This window comes from Gossypium hirsutum, chromosome D01 (assembly GCF_007990345.1).
Source record: "Gossypium hirsutum isolate 1008001.06 chromosome D01, Gossypium_hirsutum_v2.1, whole genome shotgun sequence".
Taxonomy (NCBI): Eukaryota; Viridiplantae; Streptophyta; class Magnoliopsida; order Malvales; family Malvaceae; genus Gossypium; species Gossypium hirsutum.
This window is the reverse complement of record NC_053437.1, coordinates 258607-275310: the sequence shown is the minus strand read 5'-3', so window position 1 is coordinate 275310 and position 16704 is coordinate 258607. Positions and strand designations below refer to the sequence as shown.

At 31.2% G+C, this 16704-nt stretch overlaps 1 protein-coding gene across 1 annotated transcript; it reads right to left on the bottom strand.

The window, feature by feature from the left end:
• Positions 1-1714: 1714 nt before the first annotated feature.
• On the bottom strand, positions 1715-9236 carry LOC107928784 (V-type proton ATPase subunit a3). The gene is made up of 18 exons (XM_016860049.2): positions 8871-9236; positions 8421-8465; positions 8106-8228; positions 7925-8032; positions 7351-7461; positions 7091-7264; positions 6502-6639; positions 6054-6161; positions 5744-5851; positions 5429-5577; positions 4445-4598; positions 3770-3930; positions 3469-3675; positions 3187-3370; positions 3020-3103; positions 2726-2922; positions 2409-2468; positions 1715-2178 (listed from the first exon to the last, which is right to left on the bottom strand). Exons 1-18 carry the CDS (start codon positions 9015-9017, stop codon positions 1974-1976), a joined length of 2463 nt encoding a protein of 820 aa, XP_016715538.2. The 5' UTR covers positions 9018-9236; the 3' UTR covers positions 1715-1973.
• Between the last annotated feature and the right edge of the window lie 7468 nt (positions 9237-16704).

Sequence of the window (16704 nt, the reverse complement as noted above, 5' to 3'; positions counted from 1 at the left end):
CGTTAACTTCTATGAAAATCTATATTATTTTACTTAATAGATTTAATAGTTATTATTTAATTCATAAATAAAATTTTAATATTAAAAATATAAAAATTAAAATTAATAAATACAAAAATTAAAATTGATCAAAGTAAAATAAAACCAAATTGATAAGGCATAGTATAAGAACTAAAATTAATAAATTCAAATAAATCAAATTAAAATACAACTAAATAAAAAATGTATGCCTAGTATAGAGATTAATAACGAAATTTCAGCATCTAAGTTAGGACAATTTACCAATAAACGCCCTTTTTTTTAAAAAATTATTGAAATGGGCTCATTATTTTATTATTTTTACCAGAATAGTCCATTTTTCGCGAAATCGCGTCCACGCCAGCGCGAGTTGCTGACGTGGCAGCAAATCGCGTCCTTGAGGGAGTGATTTGTTGCCATGTCAGCAACTCGCACTGACGTGAACGCGATTTCCTGGCGCATACCCTGACATCGTGCTGACGTGGACGTGATTTCGCGGAAAAGGACCATTCCGATAAATAAAAAAAAAATAGGCCCATTTCGATAATTTAAAAAAAAAAAGACTTTTATTAGTAATTTGCCCTCTAAGTTATTCTCCATCAAACATAGTCAATAAAAAATTTGTACGCAAATCACGAGGGCTTTAACTTTCCAATGTTCCTGAATGAATTAAAATCAATACGTAATGGTATTATAAAAAGTTATAATATGATTCAACTATTAGTATTTTTTGTCACTTAATTATAAAAAATTATAAAATAATCATTTAACTATTTAATTTTATCTTTTTTGTCATCAAGATGATGGTGGCAACTTTTAAAATTGACATAATAACAACTTTAACTCGCAATATTTATACATTATGTCAATTTAATCTTTTTTTACCTAAAAAATTTATCAATTAATTTTGATTTAAAAAGTACAAAAATTGAAAATACTCAAAAATCCAAGATAATAATTTTCATTTTTCTCATTCTTTTAAAATCTACCATCAATGTCATAAATAAAAGCAAAATCGCAACAAAAAGACTAAATTACACAATGTGTAAATGTTGAGGGTTAATTTTTTTTAAATTAAGATCATTTGACATAATTTATAAATGTTGATGGTTAAAATGGTTATTATGTTAATTTTAAAAGATAACATTGTTAGCCAACTAATGACAAAAAAAGACAAAATTAAATAGCGTTAGGTGATCAAAAAGGAAATTTACTAATAGTTTAGTGATCATTTTGTAATTTTTCATAATTGATGATAAAAAAATTTAGTGCAATTTACCCATTTGAATTTTAGTTTTACCTTGTCTAAATTTTATTTTAAAATTGAATTAAAAATTAAATTAAAACTCGTTCAAATTCGTTTGTTCAATGCTCTTACTCTATGAACTCATTTTAGACGCTCAGATTTTTTACAAAATCTTCCGTAGAGAATAATACAGGACTTGTTAAAGAATTCACGGCACTAAACAAAAAACATTAATGTAAATTTCTCTAAAGGAGTAAAAAATCCCTCAACAAAAATATAATATGATCTTACAAATATTATATCATATAAACTATAGGAATATGATAAAAACATCATGGAAACCTTTATAGGGCAAAATATAATCAACTCTTAAAATAAAAACTTCCGTGATACTTTCACCCAACAAATATTCATGAATTAGACTTGCCATACAAAGACAACCACAACAACTAAACAATTTTGAGTTCTTTTATTTAGATAGAAAAAAATATATATATCAAAACATTATTAAATAACTGCTAACAGAAAAAAAAAAATCACCAATCGGAAGGGAAAAAAGCAGTGTTGGGGCTGTTGAAAGTTTCAACTCCCCCTTACAGGGAATGCATTAAAATCTGATTTTCGAATTTAAAAAAATTTCAAGAAAAACTCGTTACCTCTATCAAAATTCAACTCCGCCGACATCGTTTTTATTCGATTCTTTGTTGCTTCAATGGTCTTCATCATCGATCAAGATGAATGAAAATGGATAGAACTTGTAACCGTCTCCCTCGTAGAATTTGTTCTGGAATTCGACCCAATGAAGTCTCAATGCATGTAGGAAAGCGCTTAAGGTTTCCATAATAAGCAATACACCGACAGTTGCAAAAATGAAGATGATGATGCCAACAACGAGGATGACCATATTGTTGTATCTGTAGCGAGCAAAACGCACATCATTATCATTTGCATATCCGTGTGTACGTTAGATGTATGATGAACTCCTAATATTTCTTGAATTATCCATGTCCGACATAGATTAGGACATTGGTATAAAGTATAATCCACCAAATATATGAAAAAGTCTATAAAATACGTCATAAAAGCAATATCATAAGAGATAAAAAGTGCAACATATAAGCGTAAGATAATGTGAAAGACGTACCCCCAAGCAAGGAGAAGAACCTTCTCGTAGAACACAATTGACAATTGTGAGTGAGCAAGACTGCGGGACAAGAAGGACAAACATGATGAATTTGCTGTTAGGCTTTCGTAAAATCCGATACCATTTGTACAAAAGAACAAACACATGTCTAAGTGCGTAAATAATTATGGGGAACACATGTAGGAAAGAAAAAGCAATTTCTTTATGAAAATCGGGCATCAAAGAACAATCCACCTGTTAGCTCGCATATTTTCAACAAGTTATTTCAGTAAAAGTAAAGTTGAGCCTAAGCATAATTTTGATTACCAACGGCATACCTTAGGGCCCATAATCGAAGGTATGAGGCTGTATTTGAAACGGCACCGAGCACAAACTCTATGGTATGTATGAGTTGATGCACAAAGACTTCACTGAACTCAAATTCCTCGTGACCATGACCATGGGAATCATGATTCGCCTCTGAGAGAGCGTCATCCGTGCTTTGAACTTGTGTGTATGATTGGCCTTGATGCCTCTAAAACAAAGGTGGATATAATAAGTGACGGAAAGAGGATGGAAGTAATGTTGAAAACATGTTCAGTAAGAAATCAAGAAAGAACAGTATAACATACATTTTCATGTTGTTTCTTTAAAAGAAATGGCTTCGGTAATAGCATCCATGGCACGGAAACCAAAGCAAGTAATAATAGCACGAGCTGGAAAGAAATGCGGATGAAAGTTAAGTTGGATGTACATATAAATTTTAGAATAATTAAAAGAAAAAAGAAAGAGAAATAACCTGAACTGTCTTTTGATACGGAAAAAGCTGATTGTCACCCAATTCATCAGTAGGGCTCAGGAACATATATATCATTATGTGGTACAAATCAGCTTGCGAACCCGTGCACCATTTCACGATGATAAGGAGTGATAGATAACCAAATAGGCTGTTCAAAAATATCATCTGGGGGATAAATTGAAACCTGAGTAATGCATGAGCAAAGGCAATCGTATTTAGCAGTTGGATAAAAACCTGGAATATGTAAGCAAAGCTAAGATCTCAATTGGCATATCAACTTACCAGATGTTCAGACTCTTACCAAAGAATGTTGCATTGCTATAACTTATAAGAATTCCGAGGTTCATCTGAGCCACCCCAAGAAGGATTGACATTTTCATTTTCAGAGAGTTTAGGAATGGCAGCTCACTACGGGTACCATGCCACGCAGGATCCACCCCGAATGGGTAAGTGTCACGCACCTTAATCAAACCAATAGAATCTGCATCCCTACAAAAGGGAAGTCGAAAAGCCATAAAGGATTATACATAAAAACGACGATTATACAACATTTGATATCATCACAAAAGTGCAAGTGAAATACCGGCAAGAGAGATCACGACAAGCATAAGCCGAGGGAGCAAATAAATCAAAAGCCACAGAGAAACACTCATTATAAATAAACCCGGTATAAATTGAGAAGAGTGACATCATCATAATAACATAACGGCCACCAAATGTCATTTCTGTTATATCTCCAAGCTTCTGCAGTTTCCAAGAAATATAAGTTAGCTTCCATCAATAGAGACTAGACTAAGAAGGAACTAAGATAAATATCACAAATGGAGAAAGCTAACGGGTATATCTACTTTGTAAAGGAACCCGTCAAACCAAAACTAAAGCCATGGCAAAGTTATGTTTCCGTAAAATCCATGACATGTTCATAGTACGCATTAATGTGGCCCCTACCTTTGCTGTTTACAAAAATAAAACAAAAATGTCTTTGTAGAATAATCTCATGTCACACTCACATCCATTTTACCATGTGAGCGAAATTAATATGAAAAGTTGAGAAAGTATTAATAACTTTTCTGGCACAATTAAAACATCAGGGAATCTTATTTTTTCAGCAGTTTAATCATTGATGAGACCCACAAAGAAGCAGCAAATAAACAGCAAGCAAAGAAGAGAAAACACACACTGAGAGTTCTGCATGCCAATGTAAAAGCTGTAGGGTTATATATATTGAGAAGTTGATTATATCATCAGAAGAGATTACCTGACTCGACAATTTCTTTTCCCGGATAATAAAAAATAATGTTGCAAGTAACAAGCATATTCCATGCCCCCAATCACCAAACATGACGGCAAAAAGGAAAGGGAAGGTAACAATAGTGTATACACCTGGATTTGCTTCCTGATACTTTGCCACCCTGCAATTAAATGTAAAAAGGTGAAATGGAGAATTTACCATTTTCTGATCCTAGTCCGTTTGGCAGTTGGATAATTTATTAAGCTACCAATTAGAATTAGGTAAAAGTATCATGGTTGCCCCTGTACTAGGGGTTAGATTGCATTTTGCCCGCTCTACTCAAAAGATGGGCAAAGTAGTCCCTATACATTAGATTAAAGAGTAAATTGGTTCTTTCTGTTAAAATTTTCATCCATTTATACAATTAAAATATGGCGTGGTTAACAGAATAACTGGACAGTAGCACATGACTTGCCATGTGTACCTCATGCTAATGCATAGGAACTAGTTTTAAATAGTAAAAATGAATGAAATATTTAACAGAAAGACCAATTTGCTCTTTAATTTAACATACAAAAAATAATTTGCTTTTTTTTTAGTAGAGGGGAAAAATGCAATCCGACTCTTAGAACAAGGGACTCCATGATACTTGTACCTTTAGAGTTATCTCTCTAATATGAACAGGTTTTATTATAGCTCTTATCCCTTCCAATATTGCATTAAATTACGGCAGAAAGGAAGAGACAGAATGTATACACCTAATTCCCGAGTCCAAAGGAGGTCAATATCTTTATTAATTTGAACATAATATGCTATATATAAGCAGGTAATCATAAGTCCACGTCAATATGCAGGAAATGCCTAAAATGCATGTGCATGTTACAAATTAGACATATCAATTAGGATATACTCACACAATCAGCATTCACGGGTATCACTTTTGGCAGATATTGTTTCTCTTTTTTATTTATAAACAAAGCAGTATCATACAAAGTGTTTTTGTGAACTTACCCATATGCATCAACAATTTCCTGAAAAGCAGAAGTAAATTTGTTTGTGCGAAAGTAGGTTGGTGGTGACTCTCTTGTATGCAAGACCTGGAAAATGGCTCCAACTTGAGAGTTGGAGTCAACTGAAGCCCGCTGCAGTACATCCTGAATCTGCATAAAAAATGTTCAAACTCATACATAAATAATCTACAAAAAGAAATCTCTATAAGGTTGTACAAGCAAACCACAATTCAAGAAGAGCATGATGTCAAGAATTCAAAATTTTCAAGCAAGGACAAAAGAATATGTAAAAGCAAAAAGGGCAGAAAATTAATACCTGTTTTGTGGCAAAAACAGGGCTCCATGCCTCAGCCACAAGACATTTCTTTGTTACATCAAGACTAAGCATATTCAGAGTGTGATGGATTGATTTCTCCTTCTTGACCTTCAGAAGTTAAAGAAAATATAGTTAATCGCTAAACTTGATCCAAATGATTTAGTCCACTAGTTTATGACTGCAGCAAAGCATTATCATTTGATGTGCAATAGGAAAATATAAGCACATGCCACATGTGAAAGATGATCTACAGGTAACATAATTTAAAGTTCAAACAGTCCTTAAGGTTTCGACAAACAAAAAAACAGACCTTAAGGTTCCATTGCTCAAACTGGTCACCAATAGTCCGCAACAAATGGTCCCGGTGAAGCAATCCAGCATCTATGGTACTTTTTAGCTCTGAAATTTTTCCTGATACCTGAAATTTATAGTGATCATAGAGAATCGGTAAGGTAAAAAAATCCCAAAAATCACAAACAAATAGCAGAAAGATTAAAGCTTTGATAAGGGAGGCCTGAAAATAATTGCAACAAGGGCAAGGGGTGTTCCTCATCAAGAAGTAAAATTGAGGGAGTAATCTGTACAAGAAAATATATACATGCATACTCAGACAATCTAACTAAAAGAGAATTGGAAGGCCTGAAATGTCAGAGAAACAAACATATGGTGTTGAGAAACAATGAAGAACCAGTTTACCAAACCCTTAAGAAAAGCATACAGAAATGACAGTTTAAAGAAGAAAAAGAAATGATCTATACCTCAGAAATCATCAGAGCCTGTTTGCCACAGTCCTCAGCAAAAGGATAACGATTAGCTCCAAAAGCATCACAGATCTTGAGAATTTTGTTTTTTACTCTTTCTCCAGAATAGAAAACCATAAATACATTTTTCTCCATCTGCACATCAATATTTCCTAATCAAAGCCAAACAAAACTTGGTACAATATTAGACAAGTATCTTCTCCTTGTAATCACAAGCTTCAGAAAACTATACAAGCTAACAACAAACATAAGCATGGTCAATAGTTCAATACCATAATAAACCCTACACCAAGAGTCCCATTTCTCTCAAAAACTTAAAATCTAGCTCAATTATAACATTCTAACTCCCATGAAGGGTTCGCTATTTCCATACGATCATGTCCATGAATGTACACATATGATAAAGCCAGTGCATGTCTCATTAACATAAAGTTACATAAGAAACGTTCTTTCATGTGCATGTGTATGTATATCTATCTGCATTTTGTGATGCAAGTACAATTTTTGCCATTGTTAATTGAGTTTGTGTCTCTCTTCTTTCTCAAAATATCAAAAGAATAGGAACAAAACTGGTAAAAACAATCACCTTCTCTCCAGAAACAGGGTCAGTGATAGGTGCCTCTATAGGAACCTGTTTGAGGAACACATTTCCCCTAGTTGCACGAAATAAAATCCTCTCAAATGCCATAGACTTCCCCCTAGAAACAAGGCCAGTAACAAACCCCAGCTTCACTTGCTTTGATAAATCTGTCGAGGTTGCCTACGTAGATAGTGAGGGATTCTATGAGCAGAAGTATACATTATATCTAATTAGTACAGTACACTAAAAGAAAGATGTTGCCATACTTGCTCCTGTAACAATGGAGTTTCTATGGATTCTTCAACCATTTGATTTAATTCCATTTCCCTTTGCCGAGCTGTAGCACTGTGTTGTGCTGAAGGAAAAAAGTCACCAGCCTAAACAGGAAAATAAAGTATCATTTTATGCAATTATTATAAAGCATTTTGAGCGGGAAGGAAATGAAAGAGATAACCACCTAACAGTAGATAGAGTGACAGAATTTAAAAAGAAGAAGAAGAAGAAGAAGAAGATGTACAAACAAAGAGCAAGTTAATATCTGAATTGAAATCCACTAAGAATATATTTTATAAAAAACAAGAATATAATATGATATTAATACTAACTTAAGTCTTTATCTGATTGAACAATGTCTATCAACTCCTATCCAGTTCACAGCTCAGTGTTCAACTTTGGATATTTTACTCTTCCAAATATACATACATAACCTTTCATTGGAAGAATTAGCAATTTAAGTGGAAATATTTTTGTGTTACTGTTTCTCATGATGCAAAAATATCCATAGGAACTAGAAAGACAAGCATAGCCAGCTTAATTAGGGCGGCGAAGAAAAACCCATACCTTCCTCAAAACAATCTTATACTCAACCAGCTCATTATAACTGCGTTGCAATTTTTCACCATTTGCATTCATTTCAGTTAGCTCAGCCTCAAGTTCTGCTAGTTTCACCTGGCATGTCACAAAGAAAAAAAAATTTAGTTCAATAATAGTATAAAACATTTCTTGGCAACAGATGATGTACCTCTAGGTCATCCACATCTATCTCAGTTTCTTCCACAGATTTCGCTGAAGGGGAAACGCCTGCTTTTAGCATTTGCTCCTTGAAAAACCGCAAAGTGCGTGCCATCTCTCCACATTTTTTAATCTTCATGAGGAAGAGATGTTAATAGACTATGAACGAAAATCAAAATCAGAAAAATAATACTTCAAAGCAAATTACAGCAACAAAACTTAACATCATAAAAATCGTTAATGTTTCCAGTCATTATAAGAAACAAGCAGGAACTCGGCATATGTCAAACGTGAATATATCAATAAAAAACACAGAAGAAAATACCTGACCAGCATAAGTTCGTTGAAATGGACTTTTATCTGAATTCAGCTGTAAGACATCAAACACACACATCAGTCTCAAATCTTCACCAAGTGATCCATCAACTCACAGAATTTTTTAACAAAATAGTTTTTCATGAATTTTATAAAGCAAAACTATAAAATATATATTAATAGATAAAACCAAAACCCTTGCAATAACCAAAAACAAATGAACAGGAAAAAAAAAAGGAGATATCGATCCCCACTACTAACACTAGCGTGCACTTAATTCCAGAATCCAGCCCGGGATTCTCATAAACTACGATCAAGACTCAATCACCATAACTCAAGTAAAATTACATTGTACAACAACGTGAGATAACAAATTTCCGATAGAAACAAAGCATAAAAAATAGCAGCATTGTTAACACAAGTGATCACACAAGTAAATAAAAAAAGACAGTGTGCATACATCTTTGAATTGGAGGAGGCCGAGTTTGCCGAGATAATATACAGTGAGACGAGCGGACTCCATCGGAATGATTAGTTGAACCAATTGCATTGTCTCGGAACGGAACAGATCCATCGGGGGACAGCATCCGCCACGAGTGTCTCCCATTGGCTCCCGAAGGTTTGATTCTGTTAATTTTCCGGTGACGAGAAATCACGCCGTGATCGATCTCCGGTGTGTTTTTTCAATCTCCATTGTTTTTGTTTTTTGTTTTGGTTTTAGAAGTTCAATGAATCACAGCAGCGGTTTGCGTAGTGAAAAGAGAAACAGAAACGCAGAGCGAGCGAGCTGTGAGATTTGGAGATTTTATTTTACTTTATACTCTCTTACCGCCAGATGTTCCCACGTAAGCCTTTTTGTTTTTACTTTGGCTTAAATATCATTTGGTACTTGATTTTGATATCTTTTTCTAATATGGTACCTATGTTATTTTTTTATTCAATCTAGTACCTGTATTTGATAAAAGTTATATATTTTGATACCAAAAGTAACCATGTTAACTTTTTAGTATTTAATTCCACTTTTAGTATGGCTTTAAAAATTTCAAACATGATAATATTAGAAATTAACTTTAATCAAATCAACTCTAAAATCCAAATTAAACACTAAAAAGTTAACACCATTACCTTTGGGTAAAAAAATATATAATTTTTTTTAAAATATAAATATCGAATTAGACTAAAAAATAATACAAATACCCCATTAAGGAAGTGTTAAAATCATGTACCAAATTATGTATTAACCATTAAATTTTTTATCTAAGTTCAAATGGAATGGATTTCATAGTTCGTTTTATCTGTAATAATGGTTTTTACTATCACCAACTTCCTTAAGGGAGATGAATAAAATATTTTATATAAAATACAAACTATCAATTTAAAGGATAAGTATTAAACCTAAAATTTCAACGTAATACAGGGACCAACCAAAGGATTTGACCTAGTTATCAAAACACAGACCGGGCTACCATTGAAGTTGAAAATAGACTTGATGAAAGCCCATTATTAATGTTAAGCCCGTTATGGTTTTGCCCATTAATATAGTGTCCATTACGAAATTCCTTAATCTAGTAAATTTCTTTTTGTCGTCTAACTATGAAAAGTTATAAAATGATCGCTCAATTATTAGTAACTATTTTTTGATAACCTAATTATGAAAAGTTACAAAATTATCACTCAACTACTCAATTTTGTCTTTTTTATCACGATTATCTTGGATTTCTAAGTATTTTCATTTTTACATTAGCCAATTTGTGACAAAAAAAATTATTAAGTAGTTGGATAATCATTTTGTAACTTTTCGTAGTTAAGTGACAAAAAAATCATTATTACACAATTAGCCTTTTCTATAATAACCGCAATTTATAACATTATTTTATTATAACAAATGATTTTTTATGGAACCGATTTTTCAAGCTTTGGCTTTTTTACCCTCTCTAGCATATTTTCATCTATAAAACCAACATACATAAATTATAGAATACACTATTTACAAAACTCTAGTTCTCTATAAATTATTTAAACTTTACATAAAACCAATTAATCATATTTTATAGCTAAATCTCAAATATATTTTCAAGTGTATAACAACACCCATTTTTGTAAAATTAAAACTGCTATAAAATGGGTTGGCTTTTGTAACAATCAAGGGCGAAATTAAAAATTTGTTACTGAAAGCTAAAGGTAAAAAGATTACTTTAAAAGGGCTTAACTTTAAGGAGAACCAATGGCATGCTTACCCCTCTAGCTACGCTTACAATGATATCAAAAATTGTTAATTCCCTTGCAATTTCGAATTTGATTATACAATCTCATTCAATTATGAATGGTTGGCTATTCAAATGGATAAAATGTAGGATCTAGATCTCAACAAAGAATCCCGACTAACTTTAAATTTTATTAAAGAAGATTGAGTTTTAGTTTAGTTTGATATTAGTGTTATTAGTAGAGTAAGAAAATGTGAGTTCAAGCGTGTTAAAGTACAAATCTTCCTATTTAAAGGTTCAATAAAGGTTACAACTAGTTCTAAGCATTGTATAAGATTACCTAAAAGTAAATTTTACTATATTGTTATAAAATATGGACCTATTAACCAAATAATTAAGTTGGCTATTGAGAGGATGCTAAAGAGCAAGTTAGTCCACCAAATTTACAATCATTTTATAATGCTACTAGCCGAAAAAAAACCATAAAATCCTATAAAAGTAAAAAAAATTTTGATTAAAAGTTACAACCTTAGTGAAATTTTTTATCGAAACGGCAATTTAAATCACAAACAACACACAAATAAGCTTCAAACATCAATCTATAACAATAATATTAAATTAATTAAATAAGTGTTAGCAATTGTTCTTGATAAAATAAAGTAAACTCATAACAAAAAGAAATTTGAGATTTAAAAATTGAAAGCTAATTTAAACTTACAAACAATACAACGCAGAGGAAGAGATGACGTTAGTGGCCATTGTACAATGTCTCCTCTTTCTACCTATCTCTCAATATACTCTCATTGATTAATTAAATAATGATTCATAACAATTGAGAAAATCCATAACAATCAAAAACACAAAAGCTCAACAAACACGAAGCTTACAACATAAATTGAAAAAATCTACAACAATCAACAAACATGAAGCCTAAGATATTGAAGAAAAAAAAACTCTCAATGCAATAAACCGAAGACATAAGTAGAAATTGAAAATAATAAACTTACCTAATTGGAGATGAAGATGAATGTCTATGAGAGTGTAAGAGTGTAGGAGAAATCTGAGAATTTTGGTTTTTGTCATAAAATATGATAAAAACAATTAAATTGATAAATATAATAAAAATAGAGTTCACTTTCAAAAAAAATTCAAAAAGGATTAATTTATTTAATTTTAAAATTGAAAAAAAAACCTCTTTTTACTTTTGTAATATAAGGAAGGTGTCTTTCAATCTTACATGACTATGAATTTTTAAGGGTTTTTTACTAAAATATTATAAATAAAAAATAAAAAATTATCAAAATATTATATATTTTTATTATTTACCAAAATAATACAAAAAAATATAAAAAAAAGGCTGCGACTGATGTGACGGGACACCGGAGGAGGAGGTGCCAGAGGCGGTACCGGTTGTGCCTCTGGCAGAGGCGGCACTGGCCCTATAATGGTCCCCATTCGGCTAGTGGTGGGGGGAAGAGAAGGAGAGGGAAAGGAGAAGAAATAAAGAAAGAAAAGGAAAGAAAAGGAAAGGAGAGGGAGGAAAGAAAAAGAAGGAAAGAAAATGAAAGGAGAAGAAAAAAGAAAGAAAAAGAATGAAAGAAAAGGAAAGGAGAAGAAGAAGAGGGAAGGAAAAGAAAGAAAAAAAGGTAATTTTTGTTTTATTAATTTAAATTTTTTGTAATATTTGTGTAAAAAATTTATGTTATTTACATTGTATGTGTTATATTATTCTATTTAGCATATATATATTATGAAATTTATTTAGCATGAAAAATTCATATTATGTACATTGTATGTTGATTAGGAATTTTTTTATGAAAATTTATTTAGGATGTTGTATTTAGTTTTTTAGAAAAGTAGCATTAAAATAAATTGATAAAAAAATATGTTTAAGAAAACATAAAATACAAAAAGAAAAAAACGGAAATTGTATATTCACCGAAAGTAATAAAATCCGAAAAAATGGTATATTTAAAAAACACACTAAATTAATAAATTTCAAACATAATGTACTAAAACAATGTAAAATAATAAAATTAAAAATTACGGTATTTTTAAAGTAATAAAATGCGGAGAAAAAAATACGAACAAATGGCCGAAGTAAGAGTGTTTTACTAATTTTTTTTAAAATTTAGAAATAATTAATACAAATATTTCAAACAAAATGTACTGAAATAATATAAAATAATAAAATACGAAAATAATATATTTTTATTAAAAGTAATAAAATTCGGGAAAATAATACGAGTAAAGGGCAGGAATAAAGATTTTTTTACACTAAATTAATTTAAAAAATACACTAAATTAATAAATTTTAAACATAATGCACTGAAATAATGTAAAATTATAAAATTAGAAATTATGATATTTTTTAAAGTAATAAAATGCGGAGAAAAAATATGAACAAAGGGCCGAAGTAAGAGTATTTTACTAAATTTTTTAAAAATTCAGAAATAATGAATACAAATATTTCAAACAAAATATACTGAAATAATATAAAATAATAATATACGAAAATAATATATTTTTATTGAAAGTAATAAAATTTGAGAAAATAATACGAGCAAAGGGCAGGAATAAAGGTTTTTTACACTAAATTAATTTAAAAAACACACTAAATTAATAAATTTCAAACATAATGCACTGAAATAATGTAAAATTATAAAATTAGAAATTATGATATTTTTAAAGTAATAAAATGCGGAGAAAAAAATACGAACAAAGGGCCGAAGTAAGAGTCTTTTACTAAATTTTTTAAAAATTCAGAAATAATGAATACAAATATTTCAAAAAAAATGTACTGAAATAATATAAAATAATAAAATACGAAAATAATATATTTTTATTAAAAGTAATAAAATTCGGGAAAATTATACGAGCAAAAGACAGAAATAAGGGTTTTTTTACACTAAATTTTTAAAAATTTATATTGAAAGTAATAAAATTCAGAAATAATTTTTAAAAATACAGAAATAATATATTTTTATTGAAAGTAATAAAATTAGGGAAAAAAATACGAACAAATGGCCGAAATAAGGTTTTTTACTAACTTTTTTTAGAAAAAAGAAATAATTAATACACTGCAAACATAATTTACTAAAATAATGTAAAATAATAAAATACGAAAATAATATATTTTTATTTAAAATAATAAAATTCGAGAAAATAATACGAATAAATGGCCGAAATGAGAGTTTTTTACTATTTTTTTTAACTTACAGGCATGGCAATGGCTCCATTGATTCAAAAGGGTAGACACATACCTGATGCGGCTAATAACGCGGTATGATTTATTATTTGTTAATCACGGGTTCTATTTAAAAATGATATACGTAATATATAGAAATAAATCATGTTATCATAATATTTTTTTCTATGATTTAACACTATCAGGTAGGGGTGAGCATTCGATCGAATCGAATCGAAAATTTTCGAGTTAATCGAGTTTTCGAATCTCATTTTATCATCCTAACTTTATTTGAAGTTTCTCGAATCGAGCCGAGTGAGATGGAATTCGAATCGAATCGAATCGAATATATTTGTTCGAGTTAAATTTTAAAAAATAATTTTGGGTCCTTATAACCATTGTCACCCATCGTAATAAAATTTGTCCACCTTAATCAAAATTTTTATTAACTTTCATCACTTCATAATTTATTTATTAATTTTTATATATTGGTTAGCTTCTTTGCTTGCTTAGTTGTTTCAATTATCTTCAGATTCTTGTCACTATGTATTTTAGAATTAAAAAATATATTAAATGTAAAAATATGATTTTTTTAATAAAAGTTATTTTAAAAATAAAATGTGAAATTGATAACAATATAAAATTTTAACACGAATATTTTATGGCATAATTAATAATTCAATTTTAATATAAATATTCAATGACTAAACAATTCAATAATATAAATAATATAAAATGTGAAATTTAATTTAATAATATAAATAGTAGATATAAATAAAATTATTACTATTTATGTTTAGTGATTTTTTTGGATAATTTTGATTTTTTATTTGAGAGTAAAGGGTGAGAAGTAAAAGTTTAGGGGAAAAATAAAAAGTTTTGGGGAATAAAAGTTTGAGGGAAATAAAATAGGGGGAGTAAAATTTTGGAGGGAAAATATTTAAAAAAATTGGAGGGGGGAGGGTTTGGGATAAATGGGAGGTGGGATGGGAAGGGAATAAAAGTTTTAGGGGAAAAGTGGGAGGGAGTAAAAATTTGGGGGAAAATAAAAGGTTTTGAGAGTTTTTAGGAGTAAAATTTTGAGAAAAAATAAATAGGAGAGTAAAATTTTGGTGGGAAATAGATTTTGTGTAGATTGGGGGTTGGGAGGGGAGGGGAGGGGAGTAAAAGTTTTGGGGGAAAGTGGGAAGGAGTAAGTTTTGAGGGAAAAGTAAAAATGTTTGGGAGTTTGGGGTAAAAATGTAAAATATTATAGTTTGATATTCGAATTATTCGAGTTATTCGAATTCGAAAACTCAACTCGATTCGAACTCGAAATTCGAAAAAAATATTCGAGTTGATTCGATAACTCGATTAACTCGAATAACTCGATTCGTTTAACTCGAAATTCAAATTTTTTTTCGATTTTTTCGAGTCGAATCGAGTTTTGCTCACCCTTACTATCAGGACTCGTACCGAGTAATAAGGGGTCGTGTGAATGGTTTAAAGAAAGCTCCGATGCCGTACTTGGAGCAAGCCGAATTTGGGTCAGCAGCATCGATCCGGACCTTCAACTTGCGCTATGATTTATTATCTGAGCTAGTGGAGCGGTGGCGCCCAGAGACCCACACTTTTCATTTTTCGTGTGGGGAGTGCAAGGTGACCTTGGAGGATGTTGCGATGCAGCTTGGGCTCTCATCCACGGGACTCCCGTAACGGGAGTATTTCATTTACCGATCCAGCTGCACTTTGTTATCAGCTACTTGGAGACTCGCCAAAGGACGAAGAGTCAAATTTACGAGCTAAAATTTACATGGCTAAAAGCCAATTTTGGACAGTTATCAGCGAATGTCACTGAAGGCGAGCTGATGTACGCTGCTCGAGCGAGCATCATGCATATCATAAGGGGAGTACCAATGCCCGATGCAAACAACAACAAGGTGCATATGATGTACTTGCCCCTATTAGCTGATTTGTCCAATGTCCGCTCGTATAGTTGGGGCTCCGCCATTCTAGAGTGTTATATCGGGAGCTTTGTCGGGGGACAAACCCGGATGTTGTAAACATGGGCGCATGCCTCACATTGCTGCAGTCCTAGGCGCTCTATCGGATGCCATTTTTGGCATCGGTTAGTCACCAACCGTATGTTTATCCACTAGTGAACAGGTGATAAAATATAACTTGTCATTATTTGTAGTCATAGTATATTGACTAATGTTACCAACCCTAAACCCTATATTTGTTTTTTGTAGGTAGAGTCTTTATCCGAGTATCGATGTTAGAGTATGCCCAAAGATCAATCATGAGATGGTTGTAATAACATACTTGATTTATCATGTTTATTAATATAAGGCGTTACCATTATTATTTCAGTTTCTTTTCTGTGTGTATAAATAAACTGTTTTATAATAATGTCCTGAGAATAATATGATTATTCTTAAAAGATCCTTAGTCAAGTATTATTTTTGGATAGGACAACGATAAGGCATTAAGACTAACATGCAGTTGACTGATGAGAAAGAGTTGTCATTGATATGGAATGTCAGAATCGATGCATGAATATGTGTGTTAGAGAACAACATATTGGACTAACCCATTATGAGTATGTTTCTTGGATTATTATGTAATTGTCACGACATTACTCATAGTGATTAATATGTATATGATCCTCAGACTTGAGATCATCATAATCCCAACATCGTGAGTAGTATATCTTGATACAGTCAAACGTACACCGTAACTGGTTGTTATATAAAGGCTGATGTTGGATATACCATAATCAATGTAGAGGGATATGGTTGGTCGATATAGAATAAGTCCCTCCTACATAATGGGAGTAATATCTTAGGCCACTTGATTAAGTGAGACTAGACTGAGTAATATGAGATGTCATACTTATTTGTTTATCGTAGTCTGCTTAAGAT